Source organism: Ruditapes philippinarum, unplaced genomic scaffold (genome assembly GCF_026571515.1).
Source record: "Ruditapes philippinarum isolate M1 unplaced genomic scaffold, ASM2657151v2 ctg205_1_1_1_1, whole genome shotgun sequence".
Lineage (NCBI taxonomy): Eukaryota > Metazoa > Mollusca > Bivalvia > Venerida > Veneridae > Ruditapes > Ruditapes philippinarum.
The window spans coordinates 148,380-168,273 of NW_026856740.1; the positions used below are offsets into that span (position 1 = coordinate 148,380).

Genomic DNA, 19,894 nt, shown 5'->3' on the forward strand with positions numbered 1-19,894 from the left:
CATGTTACAGTGCAACAAAACCCGTCAACCAAAACATTTAATGTATGTGTGTTACCATTTCTTTCATCTGATTCACTTAAATTATTATTGAAATTATATCAGAGATTTTAAGTAACGCGCGATTTTTTTAATGATTATAATATCGCTATAAATCTTGACATGCACTTAGGCAGCGAGATGTCGCATTCTTAATAACTAAACATGCATTGAATAAACGCATTATTCACATAAACATTTACTTCATTAGATATATAACGATATTTATCAAACTCTTGCTGGATGATATGAAATCAAAACAGATATTCTAATCACTTATGAATCAGATGACAATGTTATTGTTTTGTTGATTTGTTGTTTCTACTATATGTGTTGTTGTTGATGATGGTGATGACAGTTTGAAATTGTATTGGTGTTGAAAGGTGCTCATATCGTTGATTTATATAAAAGATATATCTTAATGAAGAATATTTTTTTATTCAGATTTCGTATAGAATTGAATAAAAGCACTTAAAAAGGTATGAACGATTTTGCCTTTTATAACTTTATCCATCACCTTTGTGATCACCATCCATCTGCTATATACTTCTAACATCTAAAGACATAATTTTGCATTTGTCTTTAACATAATTTTTTTTTTCTATTTCCCATTGGATTTTAAATTTCTCTTAGTCAAGTACATTAAGGTAATACAAATGTCAATATACCGCTTTGTGTTAAAAGGTTTTTTTTATATAAGAGGCCCATTATGCCACAGGACTGATTTTGTTTGAATTAATCAAACGTTTTCATTTATTTTTTTTTGTGTCCTGTAAAAGTTTCTACGATATAAATTAATGTAATTACTTGAACTATTATGTGTTTCTGTTGATTTTGACAATAAATACATTAATAGTAATTTAGTATTTTAAATTTAAGTCAACATATTATTTTGTTTACATTATGATTTTTTATAACAAATAATTTCAAAATTAGCGCTACTTTCATGTTTGCAATTTCAAAAGAAAGAGAAAACACATTCGCTTCTAAAGCATGATGTTCCTTAAATAATAATAATAATGTAAAAACTAAATAAAAAAACTAATGAGTCAATTAAATGCAACTATCCTTAAAAATGATATTGTCACGTGTTAGTAAATGCACGTGATGTTAAAGCGTGCACGTGTTAGTGCAAACAGACGATATGCATTAGTTTTAAAGGTATGACCTTTACACACATTTGATTAATCGAAACCGTTAATGACTTGTTTTTTAATATGCATGTGCAAATTAAACGATTATCTAAAGTGATTTATTGTTTTACGTGTACGTTCCTGATTAAATAATGCATCCTTTTGTATCGAGACATCGGCACGCTTCAGATAATTTCGCCCATGAATTTCACAAACTATCATCAATATCTTGTTTATTGTACTCATCATCATCATCATTATCGTCATCATCAACAACCACTACCACTTTCATTTGCAATTCATTATCCTTGATTTATAAGAAGAAAACTAGATCACATATATTTATTAATTTGAACTTCATTTATGAATGTATAATTTACAATTTATATGAAGTTTGTTCTATTTCCATAGTGGGATATTTGGCATATCTTTATAAAAATTTGTCTGGTTTTCAATATGTATTTACATGTACCTGACAACTTCTGCTCATAACAAATATAATTACATTTTGTTCAAATATATGAATATATTTGATTAAGTTAGATATCCAGTAAATCAGTCTTCCTCTATCCAAAATATATGTTGACACAATATTTAAAATGATTTTAAGCAACGACGAAAAACAACGGCTTTTAGAGGAACAAGGAAAGTACCAAGATCATATTTAGAGGATCAATGAGATATTATCAACAACTCGGTTAATTGAAGGTTTAAACAGAAATAAGGACATGGAAGGAAAACAATGCTTATCCAAGAAGCAACATGATTGATAACATGCGTGAAACATATGACAAAACCAATGATATTAACAATAAATAAATTGATTTAAGTAATAAAAGACAAGAAAACATAGGTTCTATATGTGGTAAAGTAAATAAAACGAGAAGTGATGCTTGTAATAATTTTAATAATGTAAGGAATAAAGGCAATAGCAACATGAGTACAAACAGTGATATCTTTTGCAAAGATTACAGGAGCGATGACAGTGGTTAAAAAGACGCTGTTCAGAAAGATGAAACATTATTTGAAAGTGAACTACAATGATATTATTGAGTGTAAAAACAACGGTAATGCAATGAATGGTGTTGGTGCTGAAATAATCACTAATGACATTTGAAATAACAAAAGCATTAGTGAGGCCGAGAAAGGCATCAGTAGTAGCAATGTCGATGTCAGTAGTGAAAAATAGAACAACAGAATAGAGTTTATTGTACTATAAATGGTGACGAGGCTTATTTTCGAAGAATCACATTTTGGAAACTCGTTCGGTTAGCTTGAGTGGATCAGGCATGCATGAAATTAAAGTATGTAACCTACCAGGTAGATGTGCTTACCTTCCCAACAGAAATATACGATGGCGATTAAAGATTCAAATGCTAAATGGAAGACGGTACATTGAATCGTGACATCATTGAAACAATCGGGGGTTTACTTAGGTAGTTTACATATAAAATAATTTTGATAAAACAGATTAAACTTCCTCATGTGCAAACAAATTACTTAATAAGACAGGAAAAGATGCTAGATTTATCTAAGGGAATTTCTTCTTATCAAGACAGAGTTACAAAGTGTACTGTTTCATCTTTTGGTGTCATCAGGTCATAAACAAATGACACGTTTTTGTAATCGCTAACCATATACCAGCAGGCGAAATTTTCTTCTCTGATATTATATAGAGAACACATACTGAGTTGGTATATTAATTACATTGTGGATGGTGTTAATGTACGATCGAATTCAATTCCATTTTAGTGGCAAATTCATTTTTAAAAAAATAGACGATAAAACACTATTTCCAAAATTAATAAACACAATAGTGCTAACACAGAAACAATGAAATTCAAAATGAAAGTATTTCCTCATAATGCTATAAAACATAATCGATTTTACATACATATATCACAAATAAGGAAATAAACCATTGATAACAAATTATAATAAAACATTCTATTCTAGTTTTTAACAGTTTATATGATTGATTTTTTTTACATTTGATGTAAATGATGCTAAATAAGACTGTAAATGTCTAGAAGAGCAACATCCGAAGTATCTGGACAAAACAGGGACATCAAAGCACAATCTTGTCACCGCCTGAGCTTATTTTATTATTAATAAAGGGTGATAATAATTGAAATGTTATAATTATTGGTTGACAAGAAGAGATGATTAACATTGGTGGAGTTTCAGCAACAGTGTCAAATGCTATTGAAGAACTGTCGATTGTACATCAACATGTATTTGTACATGCAAAAACTGTTACGAAATGTTCAGAATTTCTTCATATGGACAGGCAAAAGAATATATGAATGAAGTAATATTAGACTATATAAGACTGAAATGGGATTTACAATAGTTACTTTACAAATAAAAAACAACATGCGTCCTTTCTAATACACATACACATAAAATCATCGCCTGATTCCAACTGTTATTACCAGTTTACATTATTATGGAAACTGTAAACGTCCAAAACGTTGTTTTTATTCCGCGTACATAAGCATGTGGAAGTAATTTTCTTTTACCAAAAACGGCACGTCAGTACTTCTGCATGAAGACAACATGCAGTTATAGTTTATATTTATTTTTTGGCATCACTTTTTTCTTGTATTTTCTTGAATAGCACATATGATTGTTTCCTAACATTTTTTTTCTATTTGAATTCTTCTTTTGTTAGCGCTCTTTTCTGGTTTCCTGCGTTCATGATTTTCTCTCCGATATGGGAGTACCCACATATTCTAAATGCGTTAATAAGTTGTTGAACCTTTTCTCTAGCTGGTTTAGGTCCTCTCCATTTCCACAAAATGTTATAGTTAATCATTACTGGAGGCTCACCTGAAAAACAGATAGAAAATGTATTTATGCTTGATATAAAATGTTGTTCTTAACTTTTAACATGGGTGATTCCAGCATTTACGGGCAGCATCAATTTTTTTTTATTGAACTTTGCTTACTGTGCATGGCAAATACCATGTTTTTAGAAACCAATTGCTCAAAATCGGTATATATTCTGCAGTAATGTAAAAATGATGATAGAGTGTAGATCTAACAAAGAGTTCTTTTTTTTAAATGCTTATGCATCGCCAAAGGAAGACTAAGAGATGGTTGAACATGATGTCGGACGGTTTGTTTAGTCAAAACAAATGTAACTCTTTATCAACAATTTGAAAAAGCTGCTATTATACACAGTAAAACGGTTCATTTTAACTTTTTGAATAGGATAGTCTATCTGCCGCATGTTATGTCAGAACAGCATGCCACTGTGGAAGCAAGAACAATTATCACTACATGAACTTCAGATTTAGGGAAATTAAGGTAAAAAATATAAGATTAAAAAAAAACACTTTGTTTTAGACTTAGGGAACATAAGAGTGATTATATGAGTTTCTTAGAGTTTTATGAGCACATCCAAGTTATCTAGTTTTGTTAGCAGCAGAAGTACCTGAACATTTCGATTCCATGACTTCATCATATGGAACGCCGAGTTCGTACGCTAGATTCTGAACTGTTTCTATTTTTAGATAGCTGCACAATGCAAGGATACTTTGATGACTTAATACAGGAACTTCATCTACAAAATAAATATAATGACGTTTTAAAAATATTGGGAGTTATGAGATCAGCTTCGAGGATAATGTGTTATTTTTAAAAAGGGCCTGCTCAGTTTCTTCTAACATTTCAATTTCACTAAATAAAATTATATCTTTAAATAATCTTGCTTTCCAGACAAGACTATTCAATTATAACTGCTTTGAAAAACGTTTTTTTATGTTTTATAATTTTCTATTTTTTCCCCGCCAAACATATATGAAACAATTGTCGATAAACTAGTTTTATTAACTATTCACCTCAAAACATGAAAACAACACTTTAAAACTAATATCATTATCAGTTTTTAAAACATTAAACAAAGTAAAAGAGTAAACATTGCATAATTTGAACGTGAAGGAAAAACAATTAGACTACAACACTTCATATTAAAACTAAACAACCAGTAATAAACTTTGCATTAATCTTTATTAAGGAAGTGTTTACATAATAGCATATAACGTAATTATTTGTCCAATGAGAAACATTGATAATGCTAAGGAAATAATCGTGAATCAATATCATAAAAATGCTAAATCAAACAAAGACTATGGATGTTGAACAAAGGGGGTTTAAGATTTAACAATAAACATTTCCTGCAATTATAGTAAACGTTTGATCACTTAGAACAAAATTCAAAATTTAATCAACTAATCACATCCAAAAACTTAAAACACAGTTTTGGTCTACAACGAGATATAGTAGAATAAATTCATTACAACATTAATAACTTGCAATCTTTGTTAACATACAAATAAATGTATTATAAAACAATTCAGAAAATGTATTGGGATACTGATTTGGAATTCCAAAATATTTGATTTTTTTTAAATTTTGATTAAAAGAACAAAATAAAAATAAAACAAATAAATAAATGAAATAAATAAATAAATAGTTCAGAGAATAATGCTATATATTTTCTTTTACCAAAGACTGCTCTGTATTTGACTGATTCTCTAGCCGATCTTGTTGCTGGTCGAGAAGTTGTCCATGATCCACCAAATGATTTTGGTGTCATCACCCCTGGTCCTTTAATATATAAAATAAATTAAAAAGAAATCAAGCGATAAAGCATGAAATTTATTTAATAGTCAAGCGAAGACACACTTCTAATATCTAGCTGTTGCATTTCCATTTAGTTGAATAATCAGTGATTTTGATTAATTATGCGTACATTTTTGTATTTAAAAACATATCAGCGGTAGTTTGTTTACGTATGTTTCAGGTACCATATAACTCATGAATATATCAATTCAAGCACATATTGTAATTTGTGTTAACTGTTTTGTCTGTTTTCAAATAGTTAATCATTTATTTATCCGAATCTTTAAAATAGGAATGATTTGTACAAACATACCTCTGGCTGTATTTGGAGCGGTTTTTGCACGGTCAAGATGCCCTATCATATATTTGTTGGCGTCGATGTGAGCACTATGGAGGAAAGGTTGATCATCCTCGCTGTCTTTGTAATAATTCAATAAGCCTGTATGATAAAAGAGTTATTTATGTATATCAATAAGACCTCTGGTTTTATCATTACATGGTCCTGCATATATCTACCACATCATATCAAGAAATTTACTTTTAAACAACATGGTTTTGCACTCATTAAAAATCATTAAATTTATAAAGTTACAAAAATTCAGCTGTCTATTTCTCGATTTGGTCTTATTTATAGTCACATTGAAGGAGCTAATTTTAGCGACTTTTAAGTTAATCTTGAAGTGAGTAAAACATATAATCCTATGGTTTACAATAATCGTGAAAATTTTAAATAAGCCATCTAGATTTTTGTTCAAATCAAAATATATATTCACCATAGGCTCTGTTTTCGGGATCTTTCCTTGGTTCCACAGAAAACGTTCTGTAGTTATCTCGAGCACTAACAAGGAAAACAATGAAATAATTTTGTAACGGAACTTCTCGTATCCGCTGTATATTCCCCTCCATCTCTATACAAATTATATCCTCATTCTTGAGGCGAATACTTGGTGAACGGCTTCCAGGGACCTCAAATAATCCTTCCTTTGTTCTTCTTCTCAATGCTTTCTTGACAAACCTCCTCTCCACAACTTCACAAAACACCTTGACTAGACCCACATGTAGTAAAGATTTATCAAGGAATGTGAGAATATTGCAAATGTACGCCTCTTCTGTGTAAAGTTCATACTCTTCTACAATTGATGCACGATTTTTCCTTAAGTTCTTCTTTTTTACCTTCCCTATTGCAATTCTGAAATGTAAGATTAAGCCTGGGTAAAATAATAATTTGTCCCAGAGGACATTAATATTAGAACACCCTTCAACATGCGTTCTTAAAAAAGGTGAACAAAATGAGAACAACGATGAACAAAGCAAGGCGACGTTCACAGAATGCAATTCCCGATGCAATCCAGTCTTACCATCAGGGCACCCAGAAGGCACAAAACTGAAAACAGGAGAAGACACAAGAGCGGTGAAAGAAGGGGAGGGACGTGTAATAACAAATTTTGATGCCCAAGATTTTTTCCATGCATTTTCAATGTGTTTGTTTGGGTTCTACATTTTAATTCCAACGCTACACTTTGTTACGTTAGATGATACGCGTTCCTCAGGTTTCATCGTTCAGTCGCATTGCTGCATTAAATAGGACGAAAATCAACTTAAAAATCCATTTGTTCGTTTGTTATCATTGAACTTGATTCTATTGCAATCTTGTATAACACATATAAAATAATTGCAAGTGAATCTGTTCATCTATTTATGGTGGCCATTAGACCTTTCTTTGGCCATATTTAAATCGTGACTCAAAATATAATTTATCTCCCTGACATACAATTCAGTATATAATGAATTTCTCACCCGCTAAAACTCTGTACTTGAAATGTGTAACAGTTTTGTGAAGAAGGACATAACATCGCTGTTCGTTTTGGTATAAGCTCCAATTCACCGTCATCACGTGAGCGGAAGATGACAATTTCTGATTCTGTGTCGTCGATGTCATTAGGGATAGGCAAATGACACATAACTGGTTTCATAAATACGACGTTGTCGTCATGATACACTTTGAGTATATCTGACATAGCCAAGATGTTACGACATAAATTAGGACATTGTTCCTTGTAATCAAACATCCTTGCTCGGTTTATTTGAATCAACTGGAATTAAAAATAAACAAAACATAGGAAATAAAGGCAAAACTAAAGGCTTCATTAAAACATTTGTCAAATTTCTTACTGTATATCTATCAATTCATTTGAGCACATCAGTATATTTTGTATGTTTCTTTTCTGTAGTATTAATGTAGAATCATACGCCTTTGAATGATCGTTTTCTTTTATATACATTTGTATTGTTTTAAATACGACAAGTATACAATCGAATGTGTTTGTACTGTCTAGACAAAGTTTTGAGTAGCTTTACAAGATTTCGAAAAGCTTTTTCATAACGATCAATAAGGAAAAGAATAAAGAGGTCCTTTTAGCAAAACAATGAATATAGGTTAAAAACAGCGAAAAAACACCTTTAAATTGCATATTTTCTTTACCTTGAATGCCAGTGATGTTAAATTAGAGACACAATCTTCGGGAAAGTTCAGTCTGACTCTGTCGTCCTCGGGACATATATAACAATATCCAGATGGGGAGAGCTCCTTCATCAATGCAATGTATTCTATAGTTGCAACAAATGCCTGCATATACTTCGAGCTGAACTCAATCATTTCCTCCTGTTAGAAGAAGAAAGTGACCATGTTGTAATTCGTTTTGGAAATGTTAGACCAGATAAACCAAGGAATATATGTTTACAACAGTTACAATAGTATTTACTCTCATTTTGCAAAACATCTTCCCACCAGGTCAAGTGTTTTAATGTTAAGTTTTCAGACAGTCCAATTTGTTTGTTCTACGGATTTCGGCGTCGAATTATATAAATGTTGAATGACCTATAACATTTTCAAGTTATTGTGCTCGATTACTTAGTAAATGTGAACGAACTATCATATTTTCAAATTGTTATGCTCGTTTGCTAAGTATATGAATTCATATAGAGTGTAAATATTAGGAGCTTAATTTAATATCATAAACAATAAAGGAAGTTTTTATGTTTTTATGTAAAATATATAGTATGAAAATAGTGTACCGTAACAGGGGTAGGGACTTTTTCTTTGTCTTTCTTTTGATTTTTAATGCTGACTTTCATAACACCGTCTGGTAAAAGTTGAAGAGAATCTGGACCTTGATCACGCTAGAATAAAACATGACGTTGTAAGATTTGTTAACTGTTATCATGAATATAACTGAAAATAATAAATACGATTGAGACTGTTTTATATTTTGCGATATATGCCATGGTAATTTAAAATTACAAAAAACATTACTATATCAATATGGTATTTGCACGCATTGTTGGTGCAAAAAAAACAAGCGATTCACGATCGTATGCTCTAACAGACAGGAACTTATTCTTTGGGAGAGACAGAGATATAATAATCACCTAACGCATTTAAAAAACAAATAACGAAATGGATTAAATTCTGGCTCTCGGAAGGATCTACCAATATCATGTTATCTGGGTGAATATCTGTCTTACTTAAATAACTTGTCTTAAAGATAGACGAGAGTCACTAACCACTATAATGCCTGGAGTGTCATACCATTCCTCGCCTATTTTCAGTTTCACTTTGATAACCGCTCCTGGCGGAAACGCTGCACCGGAGAAAGGCATGCGCAATGTGACCTGTGCCAAGTAAAGTAAAGATTTATTTCAGTTATAAAAGAGAGCATCAAGATTAAAGAAAATATGTTATAACTTTAGGTATTTCATGGGGGAAAAGGTACAAACTTAGTCAAATGTCATGTTTAATAAAATAGAGCAATAAATAGGTGACATTTACAGATTTGACATTTAATGACTGTCTATAGCCATGATACTACATTTGCTCTTATTAACTAATATTTTGATTATGATAAGCAAATATTCGTAGCAACAATAATACTAGTATGCTTTTACGTAAGAGTCTTTCTCGTTTCCTTTAAAACATGATAAAATATATATTACCTTTTGAGAAGGGTTGAATGTACTTCCGGTTTGGACAAAAACGTCTGTAATAAATGAAGACCCATCGTCAATCTCGAGATTTTTCAGCACAACAGGTCTTTGCTCTATAGGACATCTCATGACGTCAGAGTGGCATATCTCCCCGAGCACTTCCGCTGGTTCTAGAGCTAATACCCCCTCTCCTAACTCAAGCTGTTCTGCTATCCTGACATTTTTATCACAATCACCATTTATAATCATTTAAATAAATTTTGTTAATTTTTGTATACATGAACACTGTTGAAACTTCATTTAGAAGTGCCCAATTGTTAAAGATTTTAACATATTTCATGTAATAAGGTAGAAGACTGATTTTTTTCGGCAGTCAAAATTATACCTTATTGATATTTTTTACCAGCGCAATTGTTTAATACTCATTTATATAAAATGCTGTTTATGGTCTCAAAAAAGTTTTGCTTTGTGTTTAAATGCATATTCAGATGAAATCAATTCACAACCACGTAATTTAAAATAAATAAATTTCAACATATATTTCACTATGATTTATTATTTAACATCGTTGTAACGTCTACTTTTCTTTATTTGAGAGTCTAAATAAATTTCTTAAATCAATATAAAATATATTTCAATTAAATTAATTAAGTCTTTTATTATAGGCTACACATCTCAAAAAAAATTGAAATCTCCCGCAATAACGATATAATGTTAACAGTTTACCCCGATGTTTTGCCGACGACAAAGAAAATGTCAGTACACAAGCTTCCTATTCTTTCTATTGTGTCTACATACTCCGCAGCCGCGCACCTGTGTAAAATAAATAATTATGAAAGTCACTTAAAAGCATATAAAATCATGTGTTTTGGAGAATGATAGAACCATTTTCAGTTTGAAAGCAAAAATATGGATATATACGATGCACTAAAGAGTCAAAGAAAGATCACGGATCGACGTATTCAAGCATTAAAATGAGTTTTTTTTTGTTTTGAATGGTTTTTACAAGTGAATCAGTCTTTTAAAAATATTTGTGTATACATTTCATAGACCTTATTTTTCTTGTTTTAATATTTTGAACGTAAATACAACTTAATGAATCTTAAATATTATACAAGGTACATATCACAACGTTTATGCAAACGATAGAAAATAAGCTTCTAGGGGATGTGGCCTCAAGGATGGTTCAAACCCTGTCTCAGGGGAAAGCCGCTGTTTCTTAAAAGCAATAAACTTTTCACTCATTGCTTAGTACTGGTTGCTTAGGGTGTTGAATCAAGGAACGGTTTCAAATGTGTGTCAATGAACCCATAGCTTCCTACATATTAAAGGTAAAATCAATTCCGTATAAACTAGATATTGTCTTACATTCGACCATCTTTAATCATGGAGTGCATCACTTCAATCACAGCTGATATATTTGATTGAACAAGTCGCCTTCTTTGTGCAATAATCTCGGTGTCAAATCTAAAATAGTAAACCGTGAAAATAATGCATGGGCTATCAAATATATTGTGCTTATATATTAGAAAAAATAAACCTCAAACCTTCAGTTTTTACTTCAAAGGATACCTTTATGAAACATATTTATTCATATTGTCTGAAAATGTATTTCATCAACATTGATGATAATTATTTCATGGATTTTGATGATGCTAATTAATAATAATAATAATATCTTTATTTAAATATCTTTATTTAAAGGTGGTTACACATTAAGAAAATACAATAGCAATCATATATATCTTATTTCCAATGTGGCCTTCTGAAATAGAAAACAACAACAACAACAGAACATGCATAGGTTGAAAAATGAATATATAATATATTGATTTACGTCATTTTCAAGCATACATTTTCTGACTGTTTTCTTTATGAAGAAAGAAAATACATTATTGTTAAAACAATTTTCTAGCTGTTTTAGAGGAGTTGCAAGTATCTTTAATTCTAGGCGAGTTAGGTTTTACTTTTCGATAACGATGATTTGGTGGTAACATTATCTTAAAATTCAACTCAAGAATTGATTTGTTATTCATGATATATGATATTGACCTATAATATGTTTTACCTAATAATTTTAATTATTTGATCTGGGGTTGCGTGTACAAATATTGTTAGTAAGGCAAATTGAAGATACCTTAGTCTCTTCAGAAGGACTTTTGTGCTCTTCATGAAGTTCAACATTGCGGTAAGAAAGCTGCTATACAATGCCCTCATCTCGTTGACATCATCCTCGGCAATGTCCGGACAATGGTATCGACAGTGGATACTAATACTGTAGAACAAACCATGCACTGGACGGAGCAAAGGTACAATATCGAGACCGAACCTATTTAACATAAAAATAATGTCAAATAATTTTATGTTATATATATAGTTATTGATCATAAAACAATGTAATTGGCAATGCGTATAAAAAATGTTGTCAAGGATAAATTTAACGGTTATTGAAAATAAAAAACTATCCTTTTATCTACGACCAATATAAGTGTTGTTAAAAAAACAACACATAATACGAGCGTAGAAATAATCCTGAAACATGGAACGGTCATATTTCAAGCTTTTGCTAGCTTTTTACCCAATCATTGATTTCATTGTGATATTGATAGACAAGTATAATTGCGACTGATCATGCCCTTGTCATAACATGAAGAAATCATGTTGCCACAAGGTTCCTTACTTAATCACAATATTCGAAAAGACCTTGAACAACAGTTAGAATGCAGGGTTTTATCGTTTCCGAATGTACCAACGAAGTGGGTGTTTTTTTCTTTAAGTATTTGTATGGGGAGAAAATGTATGAATTACCTTTGCAGAAATATAGACATGACTTCTCCGTAGACTGAAGCTATATCTGTGGCCAGTTCCATCATTTCTGCCATAACTCGGTGAGAAAATCTTAAAAATAAATAATAACATAAAAGGCATTTGCAAAAATAACTTGAAAGTGGGTCACAAAATACATTTAACGCGTTTTTATGACTAATTAAATTTATTCAAATTGCAAACCTCAGTATTTTATCTCTTATTTCTTTATTTATGTCTGTATGTATATTGTTATAACATATTAAGAATTTTAATATAAAGAAACATTTATTGAACTTGTTAAAACATTCTTGCAACACTATGTTAAGACTTTCAACTACACTTATTAAAACACTCTCGCAACAACATATTAGGACTTTCAACTACACCTATTAAAACACTCTTGCAACAATATGTTAGGACTTTCAACTACTCAACTTTAGTGACAAAGGAAGAGCGAAAACGTCTGTTTATCATTTTAAGCAAATCTAATTTCTTTGTAAGTAATCGTCGTTTTACGAATAACGATATAAAATGTAAATGCATATATACTTCTCTTTCAGATGGTCATCAACTTTTGTCCAGATCTCCACTACATTATGTAGAAACAGCTGTAAGTTGTTTATATCCTTTGCATGGCCAACAACATCTTCATCTGTATATCTACAATAGGTTAAATATACTTCATACTTATCTATAGGCCGCTAAATAAATTATTTTTTTTTGTATTGATTAATCTCTTTAAAGATATAATATGCTCAATTTTGAGTAAAATACTTTTATGACGGAAATTTATTTATCTTTTTATTTTTGAAATCTGGACATGTCTTATTTGAATAAGTGAATGTATAAACTATCTTTGGGAAACACTGCATTCTTTATAATTTGATAAATTAATTTGGTCTATTCTTAAAAAACTGCCTTTTTAATGACACTATGTAATCAAACTATGATAACATATAGTGTTTAAAACGTAACATGTCATCTCTGTGTGTATTCAGAACATGTTGATTTTACATTTCATAGTAATTATCAATTTATTAATACTAGTATCAAATAGGAGCATAAAATATTTTAAAGGATATGTTTAAAGAATTGTACTAAAGCTTAGTTATTTAACTTGAATTTTATTAAATTTTGTTTAATTATGACAAACATAATGCATATTTTTATTATCTTATTATATTATCTTATTATATTATTTTATATTATCTTATCAAATAAGCTTATAAATTATATTATACTATTATAATATCTTACGTGTCTTTTTCTCGGATGAGCACACGAATTCGGCTACTCATATCAACAGCTTCTTTAATAATTCTTCTTAACTTTTCTATGTCGTCCTCTGCAAGTCCCTGAAGGATCAAAATACATCCAGTTACATTTTACATGATCATATAGCATGTCTAGTGTAGAAAGGTCCATTGTCTTTTACTATTTGTACAATTTTTCAACACCTATGAAACAATAACATGCTATTTTACAAGTTTGTTATAGATGCAGAAAACGTAATAATTCGATAAATCATTTTTCTGTTTTACATCATGGTCAAGAACATCAATCTAATTGGAAAGAGTGCTCTATGGTTTGTCTGACATGTTATAGTATATATATTAACTGAACAGAATAAAATATTAATTGGATTTTAGGATTTAAACATGGTTTACGATCGTATCATCCATAAAACCCATGGGCGCTAAAAATAGAAAAGTATGGATACACCATTGGCTCCTTAACTTTAATAAGAACCAACAGGTTGTGCAAGTAATAATATAATGATAGCCTGTTTGAAAAAAGTGTTAGGGTCGTAAACGGTAGCACCGTCCATGAGTCATGAACTGGCTCATTCGGACCGAGGCAGCATTTTTCTCATATTTACCACTGTTTTTGGCGTTCTATAGAGATTCCGTTTTTTCTCTATTTCAACACGACGGAAGCAACGAAGAGTATAATCTTAAGTATGATAGATTCACTTAAACGTTCATTGCAATAGGATTTTTTTAGTGGTTAAAGATACCAACCCTTCTTTCTTCATGAGTAGCTGACTGGACTCCCATAGTTTGTCAACCTCCATCCTCATCTTCATAGCGTTTGGTTTCCTTGACAACCCAGACGTTAGGCTAAACAACATAGATAGGTTAAAGTAATATTTTTGGCACAATACTTTATGTGTACATATTGGATTGTACTGAAACGGTATTGTGGAATTATGCTAGAAATACGAATATTACTTTAACAAAAGTCGTGTGCCATTATGAATTTATAAATACATTTATTTAATGGCGTTAAAGTTACATTTATTATATTAAAAAGAGAACACATTTTGAATATTAATGTGTTAAAATAGTTTAATTCTTGTAACAATGTTTGTTTTAATATTTTGTTAAATAGTATCAATGTACGTTTGTAAAATTGAAGAAAAAAAACAGTACCCTTACACGAAAATTGGAGTTAATTTTAAACATTAAAACTCGATTGTAAAATAAATTATATCATTTTAGATTGAGCCTTTTTATATTCCACTTTCTGAACTTATCAGATATGATGCCATTAATGACGAAACATTGCTGTAACCTTGCTAGTGATCGAACCCGATGTATCTGTGTTGACAGGCAGACACACTAATTCCACGCATGACTTCCTTTTAGAAATATAATACAATTCAAATAAGCTATTGACTAGTGTGTCTATTAACAGTGTATTGGTCGAATGTGATCATTTGTAAATTGTGTCCTTTTCGTAATAAATATATACAAAATGTTAGTGTTATAGTGAATAAGCAAATACGAGCTTTCAGAAAAGGTCTTCATAACAACATCAATAATAACAACACATGTTTGATTAAGTGCAAACCAAATGCAATTGAATCAACCTTTTTTTATATTGTGACGTTCAAAAACGAACACTAATAATTAAACAAAAAGTGCAACAACCATTACATTTAGTGATTTTTCAAAGTCGAACACAAATGATCAAACAAAAAGTGCAACACGTGGTCAGGTCACATGATACCTTTTCCTCGCAGACCTGCGTTCTAGATTCTGCAGATTTTCAGAATCCGCTTCATCCATCGCCGGTCTATATCAAAGATAAATATACACAACATAATTCGTTTTCTTCTGTTGTAAATGTGAATCTGAGAACCTATGGATTACGAACCTTAATGAATCAGTCGGGTAATAACGTGAGCCACCGTCTTCATTCGACAGGTTTCGTAATTTCTTTTTTAGGACAGTATTGTCACGTGAGTGGGTGTATTCCACTTTGACGTCATGATTTAAGGAGATACCAATATGGCCACTTGCAAACATGTTCATTAGGGTTCGTAATCCTTAATCAAAACTCCTTCAAATACTTGTTCCAGACCCTACTATTTACTCAAGTACCGTCTATTTACTACCAAAAAGCCTGTAAATGCATATTCGTGTAGGTTTATAGAATATTGTTTTCAAATATATTTTTGTCATTTTGCTTTCGAATTGATAACTCTTTGGTCACGAAGCCCATCTATTCCATTAATTTTTTTTTGTTATGAATGGAAAGCATTTCTTTTATTCTTTTTTTCCAAAAGTAAGGGAGGGAACTAAGTACTGATGGAATTTTGATACTAAATATAGATGGAGCAATCATTTTCGTTTAGAATACCTAACATTCTTGGCTTTTCGCCACAGTTCTCTGCTGTCTTTCTTCAAAGATGTAAACTCAATTTTTGGCGGTTTCTTTAAGATCGATTTCTTCAAAGTCTGTGAACTTGTTGCCATGGTTTTAGTTGTCATGTTTCACAATGTCGTAGATAATATAGATTCAATATTCGAGCATACGTAAACTTGGGAGCAAACGTAAACTTGGGCACTCATGCATGACTTGGTTATTGAAAACCATTTCAATTATGCGTGTTTTTGGTTAAGTTTTCATAATCGGTCATCTAAATATGCAATACACGTATATAAAACTCTCCGTCGATGTTTTCTGTTACTTGACACACAACCCTGAAAAAACTGAACATTAAAATACGATTTCTGAAAAAATTAATCATTAGAGAAATGTATGAACATTATATAGTTTCAATATATCGTTAAAATACTGAATGATTGTCCATATACACCTGTAACAAATGGGTTTGGAAATTTATCTCACTTTGATCTTCACTTTTCTTTATTTCTTTGAGACTCCCTGGTCCTATATTTTATTTTCAATGAAAATTCCAGTGAGAATTTATTAAACTCGTACTGTCGTTTACTGTTTGTTTGAGTAAAAATGACCGAAAATTTATGCCCACCCCTTTTGTTTTTACTTTCATCGCCCTTGATCATATCTCGCGTTAAATCTCTGTGCAATAGAACAATTACTAAGCTGCCATTTCAGCACTCATTACACTAAATACTTTGAATTCATTATCGCAAAAAGATAAGAATAAAAATAAATTAAAATCACCGGTTTAATTAACCTTCATTTATTTTTCATTTGCATAAAAGAGAAGGGTATTATATGCACATTGTTTCGTATTGTTCGGACTTTAAATAAATGCATTTATAGAAGGTCGCTTTTTATTATAAAAAAGAAAATCAGTAAGTGTTTGTCAGGAATGTATAAAAGGGTCTCCAGTAAGTAACACTTTCATATGTTTAATTTCGAAGGTTCATAATTTTAGTTCTTTAGGACAAAACTATTTTCTTCAGATCATTGCTTAAGAAATATAAGTTTGAAAAAGTCGTAGTTTATGTTAAACTATTAAGACGATGCTTCAAGATCTTTTTTTCTTTATAAAAATATGATTGATTAGTTTATACGGAAGGAAAATATTTAGTAGTATTTGACCTACTAATAAACATTTAAACAGGGCATGTGGCATTCAAATTCAGAAAATAAGTATATATTCCATGTCGTTAATTTCACGTTTTTACTTTTTCAATTTATTTTCACACGCTTTCTCCTTTAAAACATTTTTGATTTAGAAGTATTACTTTGTAAAACAATATAATGGGGGAAAGTATTTAGTGGTGTTCGACCTAAATAAACATTTAAACAAGGTCATTTCTCAATGTTTTCTAAAGAATGGTGATAATGATCTGTAAAGTAATATAAACATATCAAATGTACACAGATAAATTTATCTAAAGAAAATAAAACGTAAATTTATAACAACATTTCTTTTTAACAATTCGATACAAAGTCGGAAAAGAACTGAAAAGAATATATTATAAAACCTTTAATCTATTTAAATCGTAGGAAAAATATTTAAAAGAATTACAACACAAAGATTTTCGCAATAACCTTCAAATTGACTTTATTATAAAGGAGAAAAGGCAATATGCAATGTATATGATTTACAGTAATTTAATAAATATGATTATGCAAACTTTTTAACAATTAATCATTCTCAACATTTAGAATTCACTTACTTTCTGCCGAACAAACGGGTACACATCTTGACACTTTGTTTTATCCCTAATCTTCTAACTTAAGTCCCAAATGATGTCACATATACGTTTAAAGTTTGCTACAGAAGCTTGTTTGGTCCTTTCAATATTTTATCTACAGAAAACATTTTTAAAAGGATTTGCTTTTGATAAGAACTTCCGCTTAATCCATGGTAACACAACTTCTACCAGACAAAGTCTCTCTACACATACAAGCGTTCTGAAGTAACAAGTAGAATTTAAATAGCGTTAAAGTTGTAAATTCGTTTTCCCAATTCTTACAGCATAATAGATTTAGGTATTAAAACTTGCTATACATTTTCTTAATGGATTAAAGCTAATCTGTAAGTGCGGCGATTACATGTACAGCTTTTGTGAATTTGGTCGCTTACTCTTGATTAAAGTTATTGGTTGAAAGTAAATATTGGCCGGGTCAACTGTTTCAAACGTTTAAGATTTAAATTAATTTATCGTGTGTTTAAAGATCATCTAAATCACACATTCATGATATCAACTTAAAAAAAAACATATCATTATTTTTTCTCTTTTATTGTTGGAAACCATGACTTCTTTATTTTATTAAGCATTATAATTTCCAAACATGCAAAGCCGTAAAAGTTATTTTTTTGTTTAAAGTAAAAAAGATAATTTTAATTTTACGTGGGCGTGTTACGAATGAATTTTACAAATATCTTATAGACTAAGTCATTTTATATATGTTTAACTATATAACTTACTTGAAATTACTGATAATGTCTTCATTTTGATAAATATAATGGGGGTCAGTATTCGTTTCCGTAGTTTCCGTATAAAACAGATTTTCAAAAAAATTTTGATTGGTATATTGAGAAAATAGGCATGAGTAGATTTATTATATTTATCTGTCGCATATTTAATTAAGTGAGTTATAATTTTTATTTGGATACGATCTGTTTCATGAAATGAAATTAAAGTTAAAGGTTTAAAAACGATCGGTTAAGGGAGGTAACTGATTAATGGTTTTAAAACTGTAATCATTTTAGTATTCTCCCTTTTATGAAATATCGAGCGCCAAGAAAGTTTTACTTGAAAGGAAAAGGTCGATATGTCGAAGTGCATAGTAAACGTTTTGATATTTAAGGAGCATAATAGTTAACTTTTCATTCTATAAGAGCATAAGAGTTAACTTTTTCATTTTATAGGAGCATGAGATATTACTTTTTCTTTATATAGGAGCATAAAGTGACCTCGTATGAACATGAAAACATAAGAGCCTATATGTTATAAGTTCCTTATATGTTTTTTTTTACTGATTTCACATCTTTTCTGAGTTTGAAAGGAGTCCGTAAAATATCTAAATACGTTTTGGTAATAAATTGGTCGTCTGTTCTTCAGCATGAAATTATATAGTGAATAAGTAAGGGGGACTTCTCATACTGATTCATTGAATCTATCGTTAAAAAATATGCCAATTTTGCATTTGGATGGTTTTAATATTCTCATGAAAACAAACTTACTCTTCATCATGAAAATACCTATGTACAAGGAAGAACTCTACAAGAAAAATATATTAATTTCTCCGAACTGTAAATACTTTATCAGAAATCATAAATAATTGTTTATGATATTGTATCTTTTAATATCTTTTAATACTTTGAAATACAAAAATTGAACAATAGATTATCACCTTTACAAGATATGTCCTAGCAAGTTTGCGTAATATTTTTATAACATTTGACGCTAATATCCTATATAGTACAATAAATTGTAAACATATAAAGATCAAGAAGATTATGCATGTTTTTCTATTACTTAATTAATGATATGTTTATACTTGACTTTTGTTAATTCCTTCATGACAAAGACATTTAAAATTATTATCTCTTCAATTATTTCATATTATTT

The 19,894-nt window shown here is 30.2% G+C and overlaps 1 protein-coding gene across 1 annotated transcript; it reads right to left on the reverse strand.

Moving 5' to 3' along the window:
- Positions 1–2,006: 2,006 nt before the first annotated feature.
- LOC132747562 (uncharacterized) lies at positions 2,007–16,576 on the reverse strand. The gene is made up of 18 exons (XM_060736978.1): positions 16,236–16,576; positions 14,608–14,710; positions 13,848–13,945; positions 13,140–13,250; positions 12,591–12,680; positions 11,920–12,111; positions 11,151–11,249; positions 10,509–10,595; positions 9,792–9,996; positions 9,363–9,470; positions 8,874–8,978; positions 8,281–8,460; positions 7,596–7,891; positions 6,572–6,987; positions 6,112–6,237; positions 5,682–5,783; positions 4,609–4,737; positions 2,007–4,001 (listed from the first exon to the last, which is right to left on the reverse strand). The coding sequence occupies exons 1-18, from the start codon at positions 16,364–16,366 to the stop codon at positions 3,820–3,822; spliced, it is 2,760 nt and encodes a 919-aa protein (XP_060592961.1). The 5' UTR covers positions 16,367–16,576; the 3' UTR covers positions 2,007–3,819.
- Positions 16,577–19,894: the final 3,318 nt, after the last annotated feature.

What these genes read in the sequence shown, in the direction of transcription:
- LOC132747562 (XM_060736978.1), bottom strand. Translation starts at nt 16,366, where the DNA reads ATGACAACTAAAACCATGGCAACAAGTTCACAGACTTTGAAGAAATCG. An exon ending in CAAATACAGAGCAGTCTTTG is followed by an intron (nt 4,738 to 5,681) that starts GTAAAAGAAAAT and finishes TTTATTTTGTAG; the next exon opens with ATGAAGTTCCTGTATTAAGT. An exon ending in CATGGAATCGAAATGTTCAG is followed by an intron (nt 4,002 to 4,608) that starts GTACTTCTGCTG and finishes TCTGTTTTTCAG; the next exon opens with GTGAGCCTCCAGTAATGATT.